Genomic DNA, 27,730 nt, shown 5'->3' on the forward strand with positions numbered 1-27,730 from the left:
AGGCAGGCTTTCAAAAGCTACCTCAGCCCTTTATTTAGAGAGGTCTCATAGGGATGATGCTGCAGTGATCCCGAGCTGGCTGCTCCAGGAAGGCTGCACTGCTGTCCCCACCTGCACACCAACTGCTCTTGCATTGGGACACCAGTAGAAGCTACAGGAGGTCACTGGTGGGGGCCCCAAGGTGTGCCACAGCATGACACCACATCCCTCCATGTGCCATCTCCTCTCCCACAGGCTGGCAGACCTGCAGAGGGGCCTCTGCTGCACCCAGTCTCACATGGTCTCTAAACACAGAGCAGATGAACTAAAGACCTTTCTGATACAAAACAATGCAGAACTTAATTAAAAACAAATTTTTTGTAGTTCTATCATGCTACTTTGTAAAAATATGGGGGACTTTTCTTTCTAAATTCTTAAAAAACCCACTGATTCAGAGAAGATTGGAATCTGAGGGGTGTGTAGTTATTATCAGCAACTTCATATGAGGCAAATATGCAAACTGGGTACCACCCCTCTAACTGTGCAGAAGGGCATTATGCTTTTGCCATGGTCACACTGCACAGCACACCACAGAGAACAGCTCTGGACTGACAGCCCCAATATTCATATCTTTATTTGTATCAGACCTTGAAGCATTTCTCTTAAATAACCATCTTGGAATATAGAAAACTTACAGTTCATATGAATAATGAACTTTCTGTGTTGTCTTTAAGGCACATATTTCTATCAACATTTCATTTTGGTCCAGAGAAGCAGTTGCATTTGAGACACCAGCTATCCAGGTATCTGACAGGTTGGTTTGTTGTAACTATCCTTATGACTGTAGACTTCAACAACGTGTACGGAGTTCACCGTCTGCAGTGCAGTGTTGTGTCTCGGTACCGTGTGTGCCCCAGGTGCACCACTGCTCTTGGCTACCTTCAGCAGGTGACTGTTGTCTTTGCAACACCCAGGAACGACGACATCCCAAGTCTGCTCTTCCTGGGACCTGTAAGCACAAAGGGTAAAGTTATTTCTGTTTCATTAATTCTGGTGAAGGTACAGAATTTGTGCATTTTATTGGCACATCAGGTGTTTTGCAAATGACTTGTGCTGTAACATGAAAAATTGCTTCTCCCAGCATCAAAACCAATTGGCAGCAGTGGGGCAAATAATTGTGTCTCTGTAAAACCTCAACAAGACCTCAAGTACCTTTTTGCTGGGTACCAACTGAGCACTGAGCACCACTGTGACCTGCCATCAGGGAACAGAAGCTACATGGGGTAATGCTGCACACCTCGCTGCCAAAAGAAAATTTTCTGACATACCTGCTGTTGTGCACTTATTTATTTTTTTTAATAGTATAAGGAACTTGGTTCCATCTTCTTGAGTTGGTAGTCAAAGGTCAAAATAAAAATCAAATCAAAGCAGCACACAGAGAAGGACTGGAAAAAAGCTTTGCCTGGGCCAGCAAAACAGCCTTTGAAAAAAAAGTCTTTGCAAATTGTTCTGCCAGGATTATAGCTCAAGTCTAGGTGTGCTGGTTATAGAGCAATAAATCCAGTCCACCTGGGCAGAAGTCATCCCCCTCTGATGTTTTTCCCTATAAATCTCTATGTTGTGAAACACTTCTATTACCCATAGTCCACCACTCAGGAACCCACACTGGCTAAAACTGTACTTGGAGAAGAAATGTACTCCTGGCTTAGCAACCCATTCCTCCCATTACAGGAACTATTAAGCTTTCATTGACATCTGCTAGCACAGGGTGCCCAGAGTAGCTGTGGCTGCTCTATCCCTGGAAGTGTCCAAGGCCAGGCTGGATGGGGCTTGGAGCACCCTGGTCTAGTGGAAGGTGTCCCTGCCCACAGCAAGGGGGGGAATGGGATAGTCTTTAAGGCCCCTTTCCATCCAAACCATTTCATCATTATGTGATTCTATAAGTGTAGGGTAAGACAGTAGGCACCTCTCTTCCCTGCAATAGATTAAACCCTGAGGACATCAGAGGGACAGTAAAGGCAGTGAGGTTTCACCTCAGCAGAGGATGAGAAGAGCTATTAAGCGGGTTGCAGTGTCACCAAGGGACAACTGTGCATGCAGTGGGCTTTGCTATGTGTGCATGACCTTCAGTCAGACACAGTCTTCAGTTTGCTCTCCTCTCATCCTTGGAAGCTCTGTACTTTGTCCTGAATAAGCGTGACTGTTTTTTCAAGCACTTCAACTTTCCTTAACTCCAGTTCCCAACTGAGCTACTTCAAAACACCACAGCAAGGGATTAGAACCCTTCTCTGCACCCTTACCTGGCTATACAAACCTGCCCTGGGCACTGCACAGCCAAGTGCATGATGCATTTGACAAGGACAGACTGTATCTGACAGATAAAATTTAGAACTCCCATCAGGGGAGAAGAATAGCCATCACAGCATTTGTCAATGGGACTTAGAGGATTCACAAGAATATTCTTCTGTGTGACTTGAGAGATGCTCCTTGCTGGAGGGAAAACACTGTTAACAGGACATCCGAGATGTGTGAGAACGCAGCCACAAAGCTGCCTGGTGCTGGTACTGCCTCTCAAAACAGCTTTTATACTAGGGGATGGGAGGGGATTTTTTTCTTGCTGTATGCCTAGTGGCTTTGTACAAGACCCTGGGGTAATCAGGAAAGCATTATGAAAACAATAATAGCAGCTCTATTGAAAGCACATGTTGCTGTACATGCCCCTTTCTAGCTCTTGCAATGACAATTAAGACTGAAATTCTGAAATGGGTGTAACTTAAAAGCCAGTTTATCCTACCCTTCTAACAGGGCCCCAAGGTGAAACCACAGCTCACTTCCCCTGTCTCAGCTTTCTTTGAAACCTGCATGTTGAAAGGTACTGGGAAGATCTGAGCCTCTAAAAGGTGGTGGCGGGGAACACAGAGCACAGGAAAAACAAGAGGTAAAAAAAGAATAACTCCATGAACAGAGAAGCTCAAGGCTGGACCAGTCATGGGCAAAAGCAGGGAAAAGCAGGGAAAGGAAATCTGCCCCTCTCCTATGCTGGTGTCTTCTCTTCATGGTGCCATGCAATCAAACATTTTGTGTAGGGAACTGTATCAATTCCATACAATTGTATCAGTGAATGCTCTATGCGATGCAGCATTAAACCCCACAGTGATGCTGAAAATGCTGAGCTGCCTCTCCTAATAGCATGCTGGCTTTGTGATTTTTTACAAAATCTTTTCAGTTGGAATTCTTTGTTGTTGGATTGTCCTTATTTGCTTTTTGCCAGGTAGAATGGTAAAGCATCTTGTAGTCAGAAAGGTCTCTGGTACAAAAATTTCAGCAACTAAAAATATCTTCTGTGGGAGAATATACCAGCCTGCTTCTCTGCAGAAGGATTTTTTCTTCTTGGTAATATGTTCCAGCTGTGTGAATAGCTGAAAGGAGGACTTTAACCCTACTGAGACATGGGCTTTTCCACTTGACTAGCTTCTGCAGTCAGATCAACTACTTCACAGAGAATGTTTTGTAACTTGACTTGAGCTGTGAAAAATAATTCACCTCTAAGCAGTCCAAATTTGAAATGTCCAACTTCTTCCAAATGTTTCCATGCTAGACAAAAAACCACACCAAATTTCTTTGATTCTCTTTAGATTGCATTTTTGAGCTGGACTACTTTTTTTTCTTGTTGTCATCTTAGCTGGCAGAGAATGAAAAGGAGTTAGTGTACAGCTACATTCAGCTCTCCTGAGGATGGAAAATGCTGGATCATCAATTCTCCCTTACAAAAAATCAGCACATCCCTTGAGTCAAGGGAGTATCTATTCCAGGACAGGTTACAGGACTTTTACACTGAAAAGCAGAGCAACAGAGCCAAGGTGTGGCTATTTCTGACCATCACTAGGAAGATGATGCAAACTGAAATGAGCTCTCAGCAATTTCTTTACACTTGCTATCTGTGCTGCTCCTGGGACAGTATCTTCTACACATGCAGATATATAAATAGGTTCCAAAAGAGGAGTGCCTGATTCTTTAATGTCTCTTCATGCCAGAAGGGTTTACTGTTTGCTCTCACAATGTTAGACTAGGTTGTGCATATTTTGTCAGAACTAAAGTGGTTCCAGTTGGATTCAGGATCCCATTTCTGGCACAGAACACTTGCATTTCCTCGTGCTTTTTATGGAACTGATGGCTTCACTTCCAGAACAAATGTAAATGCTACAAACTACTTAAACAAGCACAGGACAGCTCTCTTCCTGAATGGATGCTTACAATTTTATTGATGTACATTACAGCAGTGGACAGGACAATTCTTTACAAATTTAAAAACTGGCAATGATGTTTATCAGAGCAATTGCTTATTTGCATTTCCTCACGCTGTATTCCTACAGCAACAGCTCTGCTGAGGCTGTTGCACTAGTTTGCTGTGAAGCTTTGCGTCCTTGCTGAAAACTGAAGGCACTTTTTAAGCTCTGTCATTTTGGGGGAGGTTTAGGTTGGATATTGGGAAAGAATTCCTCACAGAAATGGTTGTCAAACCCTGAAATACCTTCACCTGGGGAGCAGCTACAGCTGACCGTGAGCAGTGGGTGAGCATAGGCCCCTCCAGCATTAAGCTGACCCCACTCTTCTTTTGGACACCCATTTCTTTAACATAACGTCTCAGTGATCTTCATTCCATCTCTCAAACACTACTAGCAGCTGGCACAGAGGAAGGACAGCTGCCATTAAGTTTTTCTTTACTGATATTTTACCCTGTGCCGGTCATGTGGCAGAGGACAACCTGTCTTCTTGGGCAGATGCCTGATCCTAGCTCTCCCACATTGCTGCTTGCTGGGAAGGCAGAGAGCTGTTTGTCTCGGGTGGTGGGTGCCCAAGCAAGTGCTCCAGAGAACAGTTACTGCAGGGTCAGGCATTATTCTTCATCATAAAATAATTGACTCAAAAATAACACATCCTGGTACATCTTGCAGTCAGGCTCTGAGAGCCATTCCCAACATGCTGACAAGCCCTCTGCCCTGAGGACTGCTTTGGAGGCTCATGGGCATTGTTCTCCTCTAACTACGTGGCCCAGGGCTGCAGCTAATCTCCCTTCCGTAGACACAGACCCTTGTTTTCAGCTAATCTGGCTCAAACCTCTGCACTACAGAGAAAACTGCTATCTCTGCTGCTCTGAACTTCTAAGAAGCAACGCAGGGGAAACACCTCCCTCCGAGCAGCACCATGATCTGTAACTTGTTTTTCCCTGCTCAACATTATTTAGTGTTTTCAATAATATAATGGAGCAAATACGCTGTAAATACTTGCAGCTCATGCATATAAGACCTTTTTCTGCTAAAAATTGGTATGTTCATCCATCCACCTCATTATGATTCTTTACATCCAAATGAAAGAGGTAGCATCTGGAGTGACAGCACTCTGTAGTTAATGATCCCGGGTATTTGTACACATATTTCTTATCATTTTAAAGCAATTTGTTCAACCAGAAAAGCAGTCAGAATGAGAATCATTATAATTAAAGCAGTTGCCACTAAAATCCAATGTTTTCCTGCAAAACTGCATATTCACAATGTTTGTGATATGCTTCAAACATGAGGGGAGAAAGTTCTCATTTTGTGGCAGCCAGGTCCAGAACAGCACAGTGGATCCCCTACAGTCACACAGCTGGGCTTCTCTGTTATTTATAAGCTCTGCACATCAGCACTCTGCACCCACATTGTGTCACCTCACTGCAGCGAAAATTATCTTGTCAGCATACTAAGGCCCCTCTTTAACTGATTAGAGTGTTTTAATCTTAAATTTGTCTGTAAACCTTTATTTGTTTTGTAAACCTGCATTTGTTAATACCTTACCTGCCTGAAAGAATTGATTTTTTATATTATATTGCCTTACCTAAAAGAATCAGCTTTTTATTTTATCTCTTCTTACAGTATTTTGACCCTCAAGTACTGAATCAAAATGTTAATCTCAAAATCCATTCAATTAAGTCTGAAAAGTAGCACAACCTACATGCTTTTCTAGTCAAAAATAAATTAAGATATACTCAACAGAGTCTTCTTCAAGGGTGGAAGAGTTCTTACTCTTCCAGATACTTCATATGCTACAAGAATATGAAGCAGAACAGTTTCTTCAAGAAAAGAGAGAAAGCTATCATAAAAATGACTGAATTTTTCAGGCCTCCACCCACTCCCTTGTCAGACATGGGCAGCACTCATCTCAACTTCCCCTTCTAAGTGGGCTGCAGAGCCACTTCCCATGGCTGGGTTGCAGAAAACAGCATGTACCACAGCCCTGGAAAAGGCAGGGAGGAGAGGATTCATCCCCTGCCTCTTCAGACAGCTCCTGCCTAGAAAAACCAAGCAGGATTGCTGCTGTGCTCAGAGATCTCATGATGCATTGGGCAATTCCTCCAAATGTCTGAAACTTTAACACAAGAAGAGGATAGGGTAGGATAGAATAGGGATAGGGTGCTGATAGACTACACTAGACTAGACTAGACTGAAATATTTCAGTTGGAAGGGATTCAAAAGGATCATTGGGTCCAACCGCCTGACCCCTTTAGGGCTGACCAAAAACTAAACCTCATTACTAAGGGCATTGTCCAAATGCTCCTTGAGCAATGCCAGTTTGGGCCACCAACACTGACCTGCTCCAGGACTCTGTTCCAGGGTCTGACCACCCTCTTGGTACACAAATGGCTACTCATGTCAAGCCTGAACCTTCCCTGAGGAGTCTTGGTTAAATTCTCTTTTGGTTCTTGACCATGGATATGCAGAAATATATGGAATCTTTCCTTTGGGACTGCCCACCCTGAGTTTTGCTGCTGTTTTTCAAACATGCCACATGCCTGTATTTACTTCTTTGGACAATCAATACTGTAACAGCTTCACCACTGCAGCAACACGCACCCAGGTTTAGAGATTTCCTCCAGGCACAGGCTGCCAACATTCCCACCTCACACTGGAGGGGAAATGGTACTACAGCAATCACCCAGACAGGTAACGTGTCCTTTCATTCCAGTCCTCCCAGCACAGCCCAGCTCCACGTTTGCACCTCCCCAGTACCTGCATTGTTCTCCTGTTCCCAGTAAGCCAGATGAACACAGGATGAGGAAACTTAGCCTAATTTGTTACACTAAAAAAACAACTTGCAAGTGAAATACAAAACTGACAGGCCATTTGTTGTCTTCATGAAATCTGTCAGTAGAATTCCCACATCTCACCTTTCATGTCTATTCATTTTACAGAATTAAAGAATAGAAATTGCTTGAAAGTACTTGATTAAACAGCTCTTACTTGAGTGGAAAAAGAGAATAAGGTGTAAATAAGGAAGGGTCACATCCGTTCCAAGAGCAATTCCAGGACAGTTTTATTTAGAATCACCTTTAATGACACTTCCATCTCTGATGAGAAGCAGTGCCCACTCTCCATACCCAAAACAGCCAGACTTTTGGCTAAGGGTGCACAGACTGATATACCTGCTCTCATAGCTGGTTTTAGCTCTGGTTAGTGTTTAGCCAGGATCCCATCAGCTCATTCAAACCTACTTTATTTTAACAGCCTTACCTGTAGAAGCCTTGGTTATCATATACCATCTTAGTCATGTCACCAAATACAGAAGGAATCCTGAGTTTCTTATTATTGTTGTTACTGTTCCTTCCCTTAAAACCAAAGTAAGCAGCTTGCATGTGCTCTAGTTCTTCAGTCTTCAGCTGGTACCACAGCTGCATTTCTCTGTGAATATACCAAGCAGTAGAAACAGTATTGTTATATATGGCTGTACAGCTGAGCTGTTATCTGACCACAGACCTGAGTCTCTAGAGCTTAAATCTCATTCCAGGTTTGTGGTGGTGTTCGCAGGGGTCCAGGACCAGGGAAGAGACAAGGATCTGACTCCATGTTTCAGAAGGCTGATTTATTTTTTTATGCTATATATATTATATTAAAACTATATTACAAGAATAGAAGAAAAGATTTCATCAGAAGGCTAGCTAAGAATAGAAAAGGAATGATAACAAAGGCTTGTGACTGACTGAGACAGTCCAGACAGCTGGACTTTGATTGGCCATTAATTAGAAACAACCACATGAGACCAATCAAAGATCCACCTGTTGCATTCCACAGCAGCAGATAATCATTGTTTACATTTTGTTCCTGAGGTCTCTCAGCTTCTCAGGAGAAAAAATCCTAAGGAAAGGATTTTTCATAAAACGTGTCTGTGACACGAGTTTACTGAAAAAAGCACTTAAACACGTGCTGAACTTCATGTGTAAGCCAAACTTGTAGAGATTTAAATAACACCCTAAGATAGGGAGTTCTTCAATAGCATAAATATTATTGTGCAAAATAGTGTTATTTTAAGTACTGTCCAGCAATCCTCAAAAAAAAAAAAAAAACCCAACCAAACAAACAAGAAAACGAGAACGATTTTCTTATGAGCACCAATGGATAGTTGAAAGAAATAAACCTCCAAGAATTATGTCCATTTGAGTCAGTGTTTTTCCAGACTACATGTAGTAAGAAAACTTATATAAGGGTGGGATGATGTCTCAGTGCTCTAATGGACCTTCAACAGTGACATCAGGCCACAACCTGTTATGTGTGAAAAGACTTCATATCCTCTCCATTTTATGGGATAAATTATTTCAGGAAAAAAATTATTTTCTGTGACTTTTTGCATCACTGCTATTCTTAATGTTTCCAAAATCACCAGGCAGGTTGCAAAGACATTGACTTAAAAATGAAGGAGACAGGTAGTGTTGCATTTGTTAAGGCATAACAGTGAGGGCATATTCCCTCAATGTCAGAATTCTTTTTTGGAAATGTTCAGAGCTGTTTTCATGCTGCTCTCTGCAACTCTGAGGTGAGAAAAAAAAAATCCACCATTTCTTTTCTTGTTTTTAAAAGAAGTCCAAGACAAAGAGAATCACAGACACTTTCACTGGCTGATGGGAGAAGATCAAATTGTGAGAACTGGTGACGCTGATTTTGGTGCCATTTCTGTCTTCTTGGGATGCAATCCTGCTCTTTCCAAAGAAAACAGCAGCCATGCTTCCTCAGTGGACAAGATCGATGAGGAGGCTGAATGGTGGGAGGACTTTCAGCAGCCTTTGTCCCTTTTCTCTTCACAACACATGTGATGTGGCAGTTTAGCTGTGAACATGGTGTTAGTGCTGTGTTGACAGTTCACCTTAAGGGTCTTTTCCAATCCTAATGATTCTATGATTCTATTAAACACAAGATGGCACTTCAAAGATCACTAGACATCATGCAAGGCAGGTTTGCAGGCAGAGATGATCTCTCAGTTGACCAACTAAGAGCCAAAAGAAGCAGACATGCAGACCTCAGAGTTACAGGCAAGGCGAGGAGATCCTCTCTGCTCCATAGGTAGAGATTACCTCATCTTTCAGATCTGGTCTAAGAGACACTTACTTCATTATTTCCTCCCCAAGAGTTCTCATTTTGTTTCAAGTTATCAAGCCTGCAGCTTTTTGTCAGATTAATGATTTCTGCATTCAGAAGTCAATCCACTTTTCCACCTCCATGGCCAACAGAGATGCTGCCACTCCACCTGACAAGTTTCACAGAGGGTTATGTCACTTTTTCTCCCATGACACGGACAGTTTGGACATGACTTCAATTCTTTCTGACAGAAGGGATAAGATACACAATGCCTACAGTGCCCCCAGGTTTCCCCTTGGAGCTGGACTCTGTTGCCAATGGGATGGAGCAGCTCCTTCAGGAGACAGGGAAAGAAGCACAGGGGAGCAGGGAACTCAGAAGGTCTCAGCAAAAGGAATAATTTTACAGCCTGATGACAGAATCAGGTCATTATGTCCAGTGTGAAGGGCTTTTCTTTTGTAAGAGGAAAAATATCAAGTCATCAAAATAATGAGAATGGCTAGTTTTTACAAAACTTCATTTAAAATAAATGAATAACAAGGACTGTGATATGAATAGTCTTATCAAAAAGAAAAGTGGCAATTCCAAAAATGTCAATTAACCTTTCATTTCAAAGTAATTTATTTCATGCTACCAGTAAAAACCTGAATATTATGACTGACACTAAAGACTTTCATTTTTTGACACAAAAAAGTCTTTTAAGAGAAACAGAAAATCTCTATTTTGGCTACACTTGGATTTCAAATGACAGAAGTTCCCCCTTCAGCTGGTTCCCACACAGCTTCAGATAAATCACAGCTCAGCATAGAACCCTTCACTACTGTCTTCCCCAGTCTCCCTCCACTCCACTGGAGGGCCTGGTGGGAGTAACCAGCAAGAAAAGTGAGAGGTAAACCAAGTTCCTGTGGAAAGCTTTCTGCAGCAGTGACTGTAGGTGGGTGCTCTCGTGAGCACCAGTAGCCTGGCTCCAGCCTACAGGCAAATACGCTCCTGCTGACACTATCCACACTGAGTTTTTATAATGAACTTGATTGAAAATTTGACTTTTTCCTATTCCTGTTTATAATCCACCAATTTGTGCTCCAAGCCAGAAGACAAAATCCTCTGTTCTTCCAGCCCTATGCTGGGACAGCTTTGAGGATGCTCAGCACATGGTGAGGCCTTGGATGGCTCTGACACAGGGAGATTCCATTTCCCAGCAGTTTTCAAAGAAAGAAAGGGAAAAAGGAAAGAAATAGAGAAGAAGGGGAAACATTGCCAATCTTCAATAACTTGAGAAGAGAAATGCTGTGCCAGAAAATAAGACTTGTGTGTTCAGCTTCTGCATAATCCTGGGTAAATCCAGATCTGCCTAGGCCTGTTGAGGTTATCTGTTACTAACAGGCATCAGGTATCTAAGTACTCTGGAATTCCAAGTCCTTCTACGCCTAAAGCCTGACCTACAAATTAAGGATTTCAAGTAATTAACATCATTGCAGTGCTGCAAGCAGCAAATCCTTTGAAGCACTTGTTATCACAGCAATGGGGTCCATATGATGTACACTCTTACACAGTTATTAAAACTGTCATCTTGACATACCTTTGAGTTCTTCTCCTCTCACTTTTCTTTGCACATTTGATCAGACAGCAAGTTAAGAAAGCCATGGACATCAGCAGAATGACAGCACAGCTCACAATGGAGGCAATTACTGCGACCTTAAAGCCAAAAGTCTCGTATTTTGATATGGCTGCAACAAAGCAAACACAGAATGGTTTCTAAGATCAGACCATAAATTTATCTTTCACATTTTCATTAAACCATGCTGAAGCCTGCTGGCTTCACACTTCTGCTCAGTGAGGACTTCCACATTACTATGTGTCAAGATACCAGAGAATCTTGGCTTCAGCTTTGACCTATGCAAGCCTCAAACTGGACTATGTAAAAATCTCATGTTTATAAGTTACTAATGAATTGTTCACAAGCATTTCACCACTGCAATTAATTAAACACAGTGCCCTTAGCACTGCAGTAGCTTAAAAGCACAAGTCTGCAGATGAGCTGCAAACTCTTTATTAACAAGGACTGAAGCTACAGAAACGAATACTAACACAGGTAAATGGGATTAAAGAAGCCATTTAGAGCAAGGACAGTTCCATGTAATTACATCCTCTTTGGCAAGCAGCAAACAGGTCTTCCTCTGTTTGGGGAAGGATACGGGATGGAAGAAGTGATGTGCAGGGCTGAGTGTTCACAAGGATCTGATGCTGGAAGCGAGTCATCCAGACAAAAGGAGGAGTAGGAATGTGATGTGGCACAGCTAATGCAGATCTCTGCCAACTCACTTGGAGCAGTAAGCATGTCTTGCTTCAAAACTCAGCTAGTTCTCCCAATGTCACAATGACCAGCATCACAAACGGTTCAGCTGACCTCCACACAAAGCATTATATTTCTGCAGCCTCTGGGGGAATTGGGGGAATGATTTCTCTCATTTTTTCTTTTATGGGATCTCCAAAGAAGAGGTAAGAATAGCTGAGTGTGGGAGAGAGTACTAAGTGTCTGTAAGAGCAATGTATCCACTGGGGATTTGAAATTATACAAGGTCTGAGGCACCTCAAAGCTCAGAGGTACCAAGTTTTCCTTGGGTCTACTTCTGGTCAAACTATTAGCAACCTTAGAATAAATAAGCAGAAACGCAGCTAAAAGATAGTTAATGGTGTTGTCATTCAGACACTATTTATCTATATGGTAAATTTCCCGTGCAGCTGCAACAACCAAGAATTGTTCAAAAAATATCACTGTGCTTCTTTTACAGCAAATACATTGTCAGAAAAGACTGCCAGGAGATAAAAGGTCCGCAAATATGTTTGCACATCAGTTGGTCATTCCCATAGTGTTGGGGTGATTTATGATGATGGTCTATTCCCTGATTCTCTGCTTTATGCCCCAATATGAATGCTGTGTCTTTAACATGGGTCCGAGGGAAGGGGGAGCACTGGGGCCCTTTGCTGGGCTTTTTCAAAGCCTCACTGCCCCAGCATCCGGGAGTGTGGTGCAGTCTGGCTTTTGCTTGGCTAGTTTGGGGTTTTTTTGTTAGCCCAGGCAGAAATTTGTTTGGTTTTTTTCTTTGCTTTTTTTGGGCCTTGGAGAGGCTGCAGCAGCAATCCTTCAGCTGCTTTTCGAGGTGAATTGGACAGTTTGGTTTTGATCCAAGATCAGTGAGAACAAGTGCCAGGAGAAGAAATTGGCTGGGCCCGGCCGGAGGGAGGGGCTGCTCCTTTTTGGCCCCAGACCCGGGAAAAAGCCCGAGCCGGGCAGGGAAAGCACACCTGCTTCACCAGGGGACCAACAACAGAGATTCACCAGGTTCCCATCTGTTTGCGCCAGCTGCTGCGTGAACCTTTTGGTTTTTTCTCTGAGACAGGAGCTGGTGTCATCTTTCTCCCCACCCACCTGCTGGCCGTTGTGGGTTTTTATCTTGCTCTGGCATTTTGTTGTTTTTTTTTTTTTTTCCGGGGCAGGAGGGTGTGTGTGTTAAGGTCTGACAGTTCAATATCTAGCATTTATTTACTTTTTCTCCCGTGCCGTGTGGGCAATCTGTTTGTCAATAAACGGTTGGGTTTTTTCACTTTCAGCCACTACTATTAATTTCTTATTGGTGGAAAGGGATTGTTGGAACCCTATTTTTCAGAGGAAACACTCATTCCAGAGTGTTTTTCTCCTAAATTTGTCTCTAAACCAAGTCACCCATACATTCTCTAAAGAAGCATACAGCTTTTAGCTAGAGGTACAGTTATTCCAGGTGCTACCAGTGACATGAGATCAGGGACGAATCCAACAGAGTCTTTTCTGTGTGTCATGATAATGGCATGTCAGAACATATATGGAGTGGAATTACCATCAGTGGGGCAACTTTGAAGAAAATTGAATTTGTATTTTTCTTTGCACAGGTATCTAGGAAGAATCCTAACATTGCAGGATAGGCAGGGCAAAAGGAACGCACTGCATCCCAGAGGGAGGGGCACGGTTTGGGAAGAACCTTACGCTTGCAGGAGGGCACTCCGGCTGTCCACTGCGTGCTGTTCCCTTCCCAAACACAGGTGACGATGGCCGCTCCCTCCAGCTGGTGCTCGGCGGAGCACTGGAAGGTGACCACTGTTCCCACCTCGGTGCCGTTGCCATGAAGGACCTGCAGCGAGCCGAGCTGCGGCGAGAGGAGGTGGCTGCACTGCCCTGCAGAGCAAACACAGACACAATGCAGCGCCGTTGCCAACAGCGAAGCCATCCACTGAGGTTTCACTGACACCAGACTGTAAATCAGTCACAGTTAATGGTCAAAACAAATACCAGACCTCGGGGCGGCCAATGCTGGCTGCTCTGCCAAGCATCAGCCCACGGCTACCCTCCATCAGTGCCATTCAACTGCTCCCCTGCCCTCATCCCCAGCACAAAGCAACTGATGTTGTGACATTATCTGCTCAGACTGGAACATGTTGAACACTAAAAACACTAATAAAAAGTAATTTCTGAGTGGCACGGTCCCCTATGGATCCCTGTATTGTTAGATTCTGATTCATTTAGTACTCAGGCTGGCTGGGAGTATTCATTACGTGTCTTCCTGCACACAAGATTTACTGGACTGATCATGCAGTTCAGCCTACTTGGTAGTATCTTGGCATGATCTGACTGAAACTTCTTATCTTTACAAGCACTGCATGTCTGTTTGGCTTGGCTGAAAGGGGTCAGCAGGGTCAAAACCACAGGGAAGAGCATAGAAAGACATATACATATAACTTATCTCACTTTTTGAGTTACAAACTCTGCTTTTCAGTAATTCATTAATTTTTAATACATTTTTGTTCATTCCGCTTTTCTATTGCTTTGTTGTTTATACAGCTGCTCTCTGAGCTGTGGAGCAGTTCTCCTCTTGGCCACCTAATGTTAGCCATTAACTTCATACACTAAGTTTTATTGTCACAACATTCCTTGTTCACAGTAATTTTAAACAAAACTTTCAATGAGAGATGATTAAAAAACCATATAACATCTAGATAACTTCAAAGGTAACAAATACTTTTTCTGGGTCTGTACAGAATACTTTTCTGGGTCTGTGCTTTGACAGAATCTAGAAACTCGGATATTTTTAACATTTACAGAATACCAGCACTGCTTCTGCATTAGAACCCAAGTTCCCTATTTTTCACTGGCTTTCCAAAGACTTGAGAAAACTCAGAGGCATAGTGCTGCAAGCACTATGATGACACATACAAAAATATTAAAAGCACGTCTACAGGCAAAAAGAAGTTCTCAGCCTCCCTGAGAACATCCTGACAGAACCACATGTTGTTGGCAAACGTATTTTATTTTGAATGCTAAAACTCCCCCCATGTCATTATTGTCATTAAGCCCCTAAATCATACCACAGCAGGCAGGTGTCCCACCTATCTATCTCCAATTCATGCTCTTAAATTCCCTGTCCCTGGAAAAAAAACCCAAAGGAATCTCAGCAAAAGACCAAACAGAAGTCCCAGTGACAATTACTAAGCTAATCTACTGAGTAAATATGCAGCAAACACTAGCTTTTAAAACCATAGCTCTTTAATTCCATGCTGATTATTTCTGTTTGTTTTGCCACTTCTTTCAGCCTCTTACTAAGGCAGAAATTGGCCTCAATGAGAGCAAATATTTTCTATAGGACTGATTTCTCTTCACCTCTTCCCGCCCACATCCCATTCCTGGAGCATACAGGATGAGTTGGACAATTTTCCTTCTCACTCCAAATGACTGTTATGAGTTTGGGCTTTTCTTTTTATTTTAATCACTCTGTGGTTTACCATGAGAAAACATTGTCCTAATCTGTAAAATAAAGATTTTACATATAATTGTTTGGTTTTGGTTTTTTTTCTCATTTTACAATTTCAAGGCTATTTTTAGAGATCAGTCCACATTTCTTAGAGTTCACTAATTGGTGACTCTTGTAGCTGCACAAGATGCAAAAAGTAATTGGAGCTGAATTGGACTTGATGCACACCTGCTGGGCCACAACATGCGGCCTCAGCAGAGGCATTCAGTATACCTGCCAGTTTACCTGGACTCATTGTTCACTCTTTGTTCTCCAAAGAACAAATAATTTGGCACTGGATCCTTTCTTTCAAGACATATTTCATTTAATCCAGCACTGACCATCCCGAGTAAGACGTGCAGCTGTAGCTGCTGGAGTGTTTTGAACCTTCCCTGCCCCGTCCTTGTCCAAGATGGTGTCTGCCAAGACATCAAACCTCTGAATGGCAGTGACCTTGTCAGCACCATTCCTCAGCTGTGGGCTTTAAATTATTTTTGCTCCACTTGAGCTCTACAGAAATGTCTACTAGCCAGCATCCCCTGAAAATGTGGGTATTTCCATGCTTTGCCCTGGGCTGCAACAGCATCATGGATCATGCCCAGATGATCATTCTCATATGAATGTATTTGGGGCTGGAACTACAGAGGTGCCTCTCAATGAGAGTTACACATCCAAAACCTTCTGTACCTGAGCTGAAAGTTCATCAACAACTTCATGTACCTGCACTTCTGCAGAAGAGAAATGCTGTTCTTCTTTTAAGAACTTTCAATACCACTTCTTCCCACTAAAGCCAAACACTTAAATGTGTCACTGCTTTTTGCTTTTCACAAATGCATTTATTGAAATGCCCAGATGGAACTTTGCCAGAATGACCTTTTGAAATTTCAACCAAGCTGAGATTCAGCTTCTCTGCATAAAATTTGCCCTAATTTTAATCATCAATTATCTTCTAAAAATGCTTTTGGAAAACTTTCCTGCAAGCTCTAGTGTCCTTCACTTCTTTCACCTGTAATGTTTTTGTAGTTAGCCATGGCATTCACTTTTCTGCTGGGCTAATTTTACCCTTACATCTCCAAAGAATCATGTTTAAGTAAGCTTCCGTCCTTATACTTACATAAGCAGATGTTCCATATAGACTTCTTTTTTGAATACTCTTCAGGCACGTTTATCAGACTAAATCTACTACAATCAAGAATTTTATTATTGTTTTTATTGTTAGAATTAATTATATTTTTGTTTTCAACTGAGACTGGTGTCTGAGGCTGCATTGCTGCCTGGTAAAACACAAACATTTGTGCTGACCAGATTAACATTTAAATTTGTATTTCTTTTATAAATATCTAGACAATGTTATGTTCAGGTCTTGGTTTGCATAACTGGCACCCAGAAATGTAAAAATGAAAAACTGTAAAATTGAATAAATCCCCTAATTAGAGAGCTGGAGGCCCTCTGCTCTGGAGACAGGGTGGAAGCAGTGGCATTGTTCAGCCTGGAGAAGGCTCAGGGGAGAACTTAGAGCCCCTTGTAGTGGCTAAAGGGCCTACAAGAGAGCTGGAGGGGGGCTTTAGAAAAGGGCCTGCAGGGACAGGACAAGGAGGAATGGCTGAAACAGGGTAGATTTAGATGGGATATTGGAAAGAAATTCCTGTCTGTTAGGGTGGGCAGGCCCCGGCACAGGGTGCCCAGAGCAGCTGTGGCTGCCCCTGGATCCCTGGCAGTGTCCAAGGCCAGGTTGGACATTGGGGCTTGGAGCAGCCTGGGACAGTGTCCCAGCTGAAGGTGTCCCTGCCATGGCAGGGGTGGCACTGGATGGGCTTTAAGGTTCCTTCCAACCCAAAACCTCCTGTCTACAGTTCTATGATTCCAGTTTCTGCAGCTATTTCTGCAGCTTTTTGTAGAGCAGGAACTGATTTATACAAACGCAATTCTGAGCTTGGCCTCATGCTGAGAGGATATCCAGTGTTCAGAAAATCTCTGAATCTGATGCTGCTGTCTGGCAGTGCAGAATTGCACTGGCTACAACAAACAGGTTATTGCATATGACAAATAACTGTCCTCAAAGTAAGACAGACACTAAAGCATAGTGTTCTCCATAACTCTTAATGCACCCAACCTCTGGGTTCAGAAATAAACACATACATAATTTCCAGGCAGTGAAAAATAGAGAGTAACGTAAAAATTAAAATAATTCAAAATATCTCTTCTCGTGTACAGCCAGGATTATCTGTATTGCAAAACTGATTTGTCAAAAAGAGGAAACATATGGTTTCACTGTCAGCAAGCTGTGGGTTCATGTTTTGCTGATAAGAAAAAGAAATGAGAGAGCAACCTAGGCATGCCTGCCTGGTAAACATTTCCTGTGCTCCTTCCACAGCAAAACAGTGAGTAAAATCAAATACATTGCATAAGTATCTACCAAAATTATCTAAACTACACAAGTAATTACCTGGAAGCATGCTAGCAAGGCTGCCACTTGCTGTCTGTGCAGAAAGAGAGCGATCCATGTCTTTGGCTCATTATTCCCAGAGACACAAAGGTTACCCCTTTATATTGCTTACTGTTGGGAATTGATACCACTAAAATATGCTGGAATAACTAGATGCCAGAAAAAAAGAGACCACTAGGCTCTATCAACTCTGTAGAAAATAAACACACCAATATTATTGCTGTAAGTCTCTTTTCCTAGAGAAGCACACCTCAGAAACTGGTGTCCCTGAAATCACAGGCATGTTAAGCATCCACAGCAATCTCAAAGAAGAGCTCTCAAGAGCTCGCTGTGTTAAAAAGCAAAAGAAAAGCAGCTAGAAGTGAAATATGAAATAAAGCAGATGTAGCAAAGCATCTTGCATAGAGTGAAACTGTCTGGCCCTGGCATTGGTCTCCTCACCACCATGCCTTTGCTTCCTTGCAGAGCTGGCCTCAAGTGCTGCCGGGGCTGGGCTTTTAAACCAACAAACGGCCACCAAGATCTGATCCTCCCACGAGAAAATCCAGATGCTGGCATGGCTTTTAAAGAAGTTAGTATAAGCATGATACCAGACTTACAGTAAGAGAGCGGGGTGAGACCCAGGCTATAGAAGCTGCAGAGATTAACCAAGGTCCCCAGCTGTGCTGCAATCCCTGGGCAGCTGCTGTGAACATGTGGGAAAGCTCTTACAGATCTGTCTGCCTTCCAACACACAGGTATGGCTCTAAGAAATTATTCCCTGGGGGAAGCTTTGGTGGTTCAGGTGTGGCACAGACCACATGCACCAAAACACAGGCCTCTGCACACCCATCACTGCAAGGACGCAGGGTCAGGCTTAGCCACCACTGCTCCAGGAGCTTCACACCCCAAATTCTGATGGAGACCTGCAAGAACTGAACAGCAGCCACAGGACTGTTCCTCTGGGTCAGTCACATAGAGGAACATCTAGACAACCGCACAGGGTAAAACTTGCAGGTACCTAAGGAACACATCTGTCACAGCACATTACCTGAAAAAAGAAATGCAGCTTATTAATATGCGGTTCTGGCACCTGCCTCATATTAGCATTTCTGAATGAAAATATTCCCCATAAAACATTGCGTGTTTCTATTGATCAAACTATTTTTAAAGTGTGATAGAGGGAACCCAATATCTGATGATTCTTACAGGCCACCATTAAACATTTGTAAAAACATTTGTAAAAAAGCTTTTTTTTCAGAAAAGCTAGTTCTCCCATTAATACGTAATTTCCATGCAATTAAGAAGGAGAGCAAAAAGAGCAAAAAGGTATTTGAAGAGAGTTTACTTCTGTGTTCAGAAATCCATGCTCAAATAAGCTCTCTGCTCCTACCCCTGTTATAGCAGATACCTCAGGCTCACTCCTACCCACTTCCTTAATTTTATTCTGTTGTCTGTTTAGTAGGTAAAACTGATTTTTCGGCACATGTAATTTACAACATGCAAGGGCTCAGGTGCTGAGACTCCCACATCCATCACATTTTGGGCAGCATTGCTTTCATGGAATCACAGAATGGTGTGTGTTGGAAGGACCCTTAAAGCTCATCCCATTCCATCCCCTTCTATGGGCAGGGACACCTTCCACTATCCCAGGTTGCTCCAAGCCCTGTCCACCTGGTCTTGGATCCAGGAATCCAAGGGGCAGCCCCAGCTGCTCTGGGCAACTTGTGCCAGGGCCTCACTATTCTTTCAGGTCACCATGGGACTTGCAAGACATGCGAGTCCCAGGGCAAGTGTGCACTTTACCTCTGCCACCAGAGCCCTCTGTTCTCAGACAGGTTTTGGTGGGCACATCCTTGCTGGTGTCCTTCATTGGGCCAGTGAAGTCTGGATTTTTATAATTTCAACATTCACCATTATTTTTTCCCACTACTAATGAATAATCTCTCATTCAATAAACAATTGTAACATTTCTGCAGAGGGTGCAAAGTGATCCGCTAGTTGGAAAGCCAGCAACTGAAGAAGCCAAAAGAAACCCCAGATGTATTTCCACAGGGAAAGCACATCTCTGTTAGGAGCCATGGATAGAGGAAGGATGAAGGATGCCCCACCAGAAAAGTGGACAGGACAGAGGTTGTGTGCTGCCCCATGGGAAGCCTCCTGCAGCATCCCTGGAGGAAGGGCAGCATCCCTGCCTGCCCACTGCCCACCCTCAACGTGCTCCACTCTCCTCCACTGCCCTGGGTGCTGCAAGACACAGAGCTCAGCCTGGCTGCATATTTGTCTTGCTTGGCTCTGGGTTATCTGCCTTCACCAACTCTTTGATCTGGCTTGTGCACAGCAACAGGCACGTGCTGGGGCACTGAACAGGGCTGATAAGAGCAGATGTGCCTGGACGATGTGGCCGGTGGCCTCTTGCTTCTGCACGACACTTGCCAGACTGGGCATAACCTCTATGGATGGCTGGGGCCACACTGCACTGACCTACTTGACCAAAAAAGTTCTCAAGGAGGAAGGCCCCAGAGCTGGACAAAAAACAGTTCAGTCATTAAAAATCCACCCCCAATGTGAAATTTTAGGTGGACCAGATCTGCATGCTACTTGATGGTCATATTTTAATTTTTGCCAAAAAGCTTAAAACATAGGAATTGCATTTCCACAAAGAACTGATCTGTAAAGAATATAGAAACTTTTCAACCTTTTATCTTTGCAACCACTTTCCTGGTTTAAAACAGATGAGGGAATACAGGTTCGTTGTTTTTCACGGGGAATTTCCAACCACCCTGTTAAGCAAAACAAGCCGGGATGATACAGACCTTACCTGCATTCCCTCCCCCTGGCTGGCCCACTTTACCTTCCCTAAGTCTTTCCCAAGAGCAATCTGAAGCTAATCCTGTCCTTGGTTTGCTGTCTTAAGCTGCAAAATGCACACCACAGAGCTGTGACCTAGCATCCACAACTGTCAACAAGAATTTCTGTGAATAATTGGTTTTTCAGACACCAGTCTGAAAAAGTTAGCAATATCATGCCTTTTATTATGGTGACAGAAGTCATTCATGGGCTGAGAAACCAAGAGCCAGATTTAAAACCCATCTCTGTGGCTTTATAATTTTTTTATTTTTCTTCTCCCCTGGTTGGTTCTTTTCCTGACAGAGTTTGGCTTTCCTGTTCTGGGCTTCGCGCCGAGAGACATGCAGCCAGCAGCTTGGCCACGGCCACCAGAGCAACCTGCAAACTGCTGGGTGAGAGCCATGCAGCATCCTGCCAGGAACTGCTCAGGCACAGCAACAATTAACAGCACAAGTCAATATACACACCTGCTTTCATCCTCCCTGCACACAGGAATTGCTGCAAGATGGCACCAAGACAGACAAGAATGCCAGTATAAGGACAGGGAACCAGTGCATTGTGTTTGCTTTTTCCCATTTAAAAAGTCAAGGACTGCAGGTGAGTTATGCACAGAATGACAAACAGCTCGAGAGAGCAGAGGACGGCAGCCCCATGTCCTGCCCTTCCTTTGTACATAGCTAGGGAACTCGGGGCTACACGTGAGAATTCAGCTTCTGGGCTGAAACAGATTAAAATTAATCAAAACCTTAGTCCTAATCTAAATTTCTGCAGGTATTAAGAAGAATGGGCACCAGAGCTCTCCTGCCTGTGCAAAACTGCCCCTGGTTTTGTGGGGCACCACTTCTTAGAGCAAAGTAGAACCCCTGTGTCCAGTCCAGATGCCTCTTTTGACCCAAATCAACTAGCAAAGATCTTAAAAATAACTGTGGCCGTAAGCAGAAACCTTCCTGGGTGTAATTCTGCTTTTACATGAAGGCACAGATTTCTGCTCTTCTGAACAGGAAAAAATCAGACCCCAAAACTTGCCCTTTGCAGCTCTTTGAGCTCCCACAGGCCAAATCATCCTCCTACACACTGTTCCCAGCCCACACATGCACTCAGGGAATTTTGTACACCATCCCTTCACCCTACTCAACTTCTGTCCCCATTTTGACCTCTCCTCAAATTCATTCCCAATCAAAGCTACTCTGCTTAGGAGTCTGGAATACACGAGCTGCCTTGTGACTGGCTTTATTGCATCCCAGAAATAACAATGGAATCATCTCTCCAGGTCTATTGGAGGAAAGGCAAGCAGTTAACCCATCCCTTTCCCCAACACTGCTTCTACCAGCCACCACCACTCCAATCTGGGCTGAGGTAGCTGTGACTGCTGCCCCCCCAAGCAGCTACTGACCCCCCTAAAGATGCTGCTGGGCCACAGGGGCTGTGCTCTGCTGCAAAGGCTCATTTGTAATCCAGGCATCAGCTCAACTCCCATCCCTGAGACCCTCAGCAGACACAGGAATTGATTTATTTTAGGGAGCAGTTGCTCATTCTGCAACTTCTGCATTTCTCTCTGTCATCTGACAACCAAATGAGAGGCAGACGTTCATGCAGACTGCAAAATCACCTCTCTGCCAATCCTGATCCACTCGGCCAGTCAAAACTGTTCTTTAGAATAACATGGTTGCTCATCTGCAGCTGCATTTCAAAGACAGCGAGTCAATAAAATGCCTAAACAAAAACTGACAATTCTCCTATGTGTTGGCTTGTCTTCATCATAATATTGAAGGCAAGACTCTACAGTGCACATAAAAAGTCAGTGGCAATCATGATTAGTAAGCAAAATCACGCCGATTCTATCATAGTTATAAATCTCTTTGCTGTAGAGTTGCAGTGATGTTTGGGGATGCTCTGCTTTTCTAGGGGAAAGGTCCAAGGATGTCTTGGCTCTGACACAGTGGGAACAGCAAAACTGGCAGCAGTTTTGCCCTTTAAGATAGACCACACCACCCAGAAAATGCTGGGTTATCCACTGTCATTGGGGTGCTTCTGTGTTTTAAGACTGACTTGTGATTTTTTAAATTTCAATGTTTTGGATCCAAAGCATTCAGCTCACCTCATTCATTAGCTGAAATTCAGATGTCTACTAATAGTCTGTCTCTCTAGCCTAGGTAATTTCAGAGTAGCTAGGACAAAGCTTTGGAGAATACCACTTCTCCAGTGTATAGAGAATAGTGTATAGAATACCACTATTCCCAAGAGGGAATAATCTTGCACTGTGGAGGACTCAGAAAACCCAGAAGCTCTCTTCCTTCTCAATTTTGTACTGTTCTAATGGTTTAATGACGAGCACAAAAATCCTTCCCTCAAAGCAGTATCAATGCCTGGTGCAAATGCCTAACCATCCAGATTATTAACTCCTTGCAGTACAGGAGATAAAGCTGATTAGCAGACATTCTGCAACTGTCACTTCTTTTACATTACTTAATACAAAGTTTGACTTTGAGCTCATGGATAAACAAGAAAGGAGAAATAACCCTGGGGAAATGACAAGTTGTATCACTTTCTGCCCTGTGGAAATAGAAATTTGGGATCCAGGTTTTCTTCTGCAGCCTAAAAACGGAACCACATCTGAGGATCGCAGGGACAAGGTGATAAAATTCTATGTGGCCATACTGCAGAGCAGCAGCGCTCCTGGCTTCCAAGAACAACTTTGTTTTTGCTGTCCTGGAAGAGCAACTGTAAGTTCTTAGTAACATAATTTCAGTTTCTGCACTGCCAAGGAAACTCCAGAAAAAATAAAGTTGCTTACAACAAAAGAACAGACAGCTTAAGTCACACCATAGGTACACCCACCCTGGTACCGGCATCCCACCATGGCCACCAACATCCAGGCTACAACTGAGCCAAAACATGCTGTCCTGCCCCTATCCTCCAGCAAACTGCAACTTCTATCTGTTCTAAGCAAGAGACCCCATCCCTTTCTTTCAGTGGTGTCTGCTAGATAATTCCTTCCACAATTGGGTCTGAATAGAGCATTCACTGCAGCCTGCAGCATTTCCCACCTCACAAAACCTCTCCCCTTCCCTGGAAAGTGGAAGAACAAGGCAGAACAGCTGACAACAGCCTAGCAGTGAGACCTACTAATTAAAAACCTGTCATAATGAGTGTTTCTGCCAGATCCTGCATTAATTGTTTCTCTGTCTGTGGCTGCACTGATGTGTTGTCAATGCATCTCTGTGTTGGCAGAAGTACATGCTACCTGGTCTGAAAGAGCTACAGGAGGGTATTAAGGAATGAGAGGAACCACAGCAAAAAAAAGGTAGCATCCTGGATAACTGGAGGGCCAGAGCCTCCCACTTCAGCAACGTAAGGACTAAAAATAATGATATGCCTTTGTGCTTCTCTCTCTTTTTCGTGTTTCACCCAAAAGACCCCAGTATAATCTGGGCAGCTTCAGGGGCACCAGTATCTCAGTGGCACAGGCTGACAACAGCAGCCATGGCAATTCCCACAGGGCAGGAGAGTGCTTAGGTCACCTAACACAAGCCTTTCAGAATCTCAGAGGCTTTTCCAGAGAATTTACTGAGCCTGGCAAGCACTGGTTGATGAGTGTCCACAGAACACTACCACAGCACGGCAGTGACACTGTAAACGCTGCTGTGACAACACAACAGCCACAGTACAGAAGGCTTCTTCTCAGCTCCAGACCTCTGTTGTGCTCTTCCCCTACACATTTGCTGACCTTCCCTCGGGGTAAGCCAGGCTCCCACAGTTCCTCAGGGAAGCATACTGCTGACCCTCCCCAATCAGAGGGTGGGATCCCTGTGAGTCCTTCAAAAGAAGGCAAGACCAGGAAAAGTGCAGGGTGTTTGAATCTCACAGCTGTGAGTCAGGAAGCTCTAAGACCTCTAAATACTACAGGCATCAGGGCTGTACTAAGGAACTTCCTTTAATTTCTCTCTCATTCATGCGTTAATTCAAATGGAAATCCTGCCACATTTTTTTCATCCTCTCAGAAGGAACATGTGAGGGAGTTTATTTGCGCAAGTCTTTATTATCACCTTATTGCTCATGGTCTGAAATAATGTAAGGGGGTAGTCAACATCAAAAAGGATCACCAATAAGGACAGGATGCAATGAAAGATACTGTATACTGTGCAACAATTGGCAGCAAACATTGATGTATAAATAACATGGTCACATTTAGATGAACAAGAGTTTAATTTAAAATTATATAAGTAGCCATCGTTTTAGCTATCTAAACTGCTTAGGGTTGCAACCAGTACATCCACCTAACTCAATAGTTCCAAATGTTTTTTTTGCGAAGGTGGAAATGCACCATGGAAAACCCCCATGAAGCAACAGAGAGGGTGAAGAGTCGACACCTAGGTAAGGTCTGGCAAAGCCCTGGGTGCTCAAACATCACTGCTGGTCCTACAGCCAGTGCAGCACAGCCAAGCCCTCACCCAGCATATTCCAGTTTAGCACCTTACTGAGAACTCCTGCTCCACAGTTTTGGTCTAGTTGGCTTGGAAAAAATGGTCTTTTTTGTTCTGGCTGGAGACATGGCTCAGAGGTGCCAGGTCTATAGATATCCAAGGGATTAATTGAGGGTGGATTTCTAATTTGAACAGCAAATAGTTTTTGGCAGATTAGCATTCCTCGCTGTTTTGTCACAGATCTATGCAAAGCAAGATTAACCTACACAGAAACAGAAAAGCTGAGCGTAACACAGGACATGCCACTTCCAAAACTCCTTTTAGTGTTGGCAAACCCAGCCCCACAAGACTTTGACACAACACATAAAAGCAGCTAAATATACATTATTTTAAATAAGAGAAAAGTCAGTAATTAGCAACACTATCAGACTAGAGCAACAGGGTCTACACTTGGGTTTGAGTTAATTCTCTAAGCCCATTTTCCAGAACTTGTTTTGCATTTTCAAATTAACCTCTATATTAAATTCAAATTAAACAGTCAAGCACATTCAGAAGATACAATTTAAAGCATTGCTACTAGCATTTAGCTAGTAGCTAAAATACATTTGCCAATTTCCATAGGCACAACAAATTCAGGTCATTAATGAAGTCTGTTAGAACTTCACGAGCCAAATAAATTGCAAGGATATGAGAGGACAGGCTGCACATGAGAAGGAGGTCTTTGGATTTCAGCAGCACTCAGCTCTGCTTGCATTGAAGCCAGGGAAAAGCCCATCTACTCTGTGATCTGAAGAAAAGAGGAAGAAACCCCCACAATCAGCAGGTCACGGCAGCTGCACCAAGCTCTAGCATCCTTCCATCTCACCTTGGTCCTGGACTGCAGAGGTGGCTGTGGCTGGGAATATGCATCTCCTGCTGCCCGGGCCAGCAGGTCCAGACCATGGTTCTGCTCCCTCCAGGCCCAGACACCCACCAATGCCACAGCCCTGTGCAGCAAACATGTCCCACCAGTTCAGACCCTCCCTCACCTCACATTACCTCCAAATTATTGAACCCACTTAAGCCAAAGAGGTTTTGAAAGGATGTTATGGTCTATGTAATTGAATTGAGTAAGAAAACTCCAGGGAACAGAAAGATAAGAAGGAAAAAGCTTTGCTTGGTTTCTCATTCCACCAATGAGAAATGTATTAACATATTCCATTAAAACACTGATATCTTAATTTCCTTCCCAGCCCGGTGATACACACCCAGGAGGGATGTCTCTGAGAACCAGCACTCCCTTCTGCCCCTATGCACTCGTCCCCCGTACCGGGGCCATCCCAGCGACTGAACCCCAAACTTCTATCATTGAACCGCAGCGCCTCCTCTCTGGGAGCAATCACCCTCCCCAGGGCCCCGGCAGCCCCCGGGTGAGCCGCTCGGACGGCTCTGGAGTGCGGCTGCTGTGTAGCAGCCCCGGCGGTACTCGGCCCCTCCGCCCGACCCGCGGTCCAGCACTGGCCCCGCTCGGCTTCCCGAGTGTAGCCCCGGGAGAGCTGTCAAGGGTCGCCGGGACCTGCCGGGACACCCCGTGCCGGGGTGGCTCCGGGACACCCGTCTCGAGGCGTGCCCGAGAACTTCAGGGTGCGGATCACCATCCCCTCCGCACTGAGCAGCTGCAGGGACCGGCCGGAGGCGGCACGGAGTGGGACGGGAGGGGCCCCTGCCCGGCGCGGGGGTCCGGAGCTGAGTGGGAAGGTAATGCAGCCCCGGCTGGGGTCTCCCGCGTCCCTCCCCGGGGACATACAACACCTCTGTCCAGGGATACCGCATCCTGCACACCCCGCATCCCTACGCGGAAGGGATCCTGCACCCTGACTGGAGTCTGGCGCTACTCCCGCTGACATCCTCCCTCCCCTCTGCTGCGACGCAGGAGGGAACTTGCGCGAGGAACGACGCGGGACCACGCTCGTACCTGTGTATGCGCGGGGGCCGCCGCTGTCCCGCCCTAGCGCAGAGGTGCGCGGCGTGTCCAGCCCGGGTGTGCTGGCGGCCGGCATGGCTCTGCCGAGCGCCGCCGAGCCCCGCCGCGCCGAGCCGCCCGGCAGGTGCACCGCACCCACACCCGCCCGCCCTCCGCCGGGGCCGGGCCGGGGGGAGCAGCGCGGCACGGCCCATCCCGTCGAGCCCCGCCGGGCGCCCGCCCCGCGGCCCCTCCGCGACAGCCGCGGGGCGGGGGAGGAGGGGCAGCGGGGCGAGAGGAGGGGCCACTCGGGGCTGGCGCAGCCGGGCCGCCGCCGGAGCTTCGCGGCCGGGGATAGCGCCGTCCCCTGACGGCCCCGGGCTTTGTCCTGGCCCTTCCCCGGCCCGCGCGGCGCCCCACGAGCGGCCAGGCGCGGACGGGCAGAGACTGCCTGGCCCTCGCTGCCCGCCCTGCCTAACCTACCCTCTGCTTGTCCTCCTCCACTGCCTGCCATCAGCCCCCGATGCAGCCAGGCTGGTGCTCAAAGCCTGCAGAGCCTCAGGTACCTCAGTCTGGTTTTCATGGGTCTAGTCTAGCAAACACTGTATACTGATCTTTATGTGGTTATATTCCAGGAGCAGAATCTCTCACATACATCCAGTTTATGGTCTACAAAGTTGTGCTTGTTTTCACTGGGATCTGCAAGTAAGCCCACTGAATGGTTCCCAGATCCATCATCCTATCCGGGGCTGGGTGGCACACACAAACATGCACAGGCTACTTGGCAAAGCCCAAGTGCCTTGTGCATGCTGTGTGTGTCATTTTGTGCTTGTCACATCCTGGCCATGTCTCCCCTGCCACGTACTGCCCTTGCAGCATTACCACAGTGAGTCTGGGTCTCAGCAGTG

The 27,730-nt window shown here is 44.9% G+C and overlaps 1 protein-coding gene across 1 annotated transcript; it reads right to left on the reverse strand.

The window, feature by feature from the left end:
• Positions 1-595: 595 nt before the first annotated feature.
• SUSD3 (sushi domain containing 3) lies at positions 596-26,942 on the reverse strand. Its single transcript, XM_066558079.1, has 5 exons — positions 26,835-26,942; positions 13,384-13,572; positions 10,942-11,089; positions 7,527-7,694; positions 596-988 (listed from the first exon to the last, which is right to left on the reverse strand). The coding sequence occupies exons 1-5, from the start codon at positions 26,917-26,919 to the stop codon at positions 775-777; spliced, it is 804 nt and encodes a 267-aa protein (XP_066414176.1). The 5' UTR covers positions 26,920-26,942; the 3' UTR covers positions 596-774.
• Positions 26,943-27,730: the final 788 nt, after the last annotated feature.

The sequence above is a fragment of the Molothrus aeneus genome, chromosome 12, assembly GCF_037042795.1.
Source record: "Molothrus aeneus isolate 106 chromosome 12, BPBGC_Maene_1.0, whole genome shotgun sequence".
NCBI lineage: Eukaryota > Metazoa > Chordata > Aves > Passeriformes > Icteridae > Molothrus > Molothrus aeneus.

Coding starts and splice junctions, on each gene's coding strand:
- SUSD3 (XM_066558079.1), bottom strand. CDS start 26,919: ATGCCGGCCGCCAGCACACCCGGGCTGGACACGCCGCGCACCTCTGCG. Junction 11,090..13,383: donor CGGAGTGCCCTCCTGCAAGC/GTAAGGTTCTTC, acceptor GCTTTGTTGCAG/CCATATCAAAATACGAGACT. Junction 7,695..10,941: donor GAGAGGAGAAGAACTCAAAG/GTATGTCAAGAT, acceptor GTATATTCACAG/AGAAATGCAGCTGTGGTACC.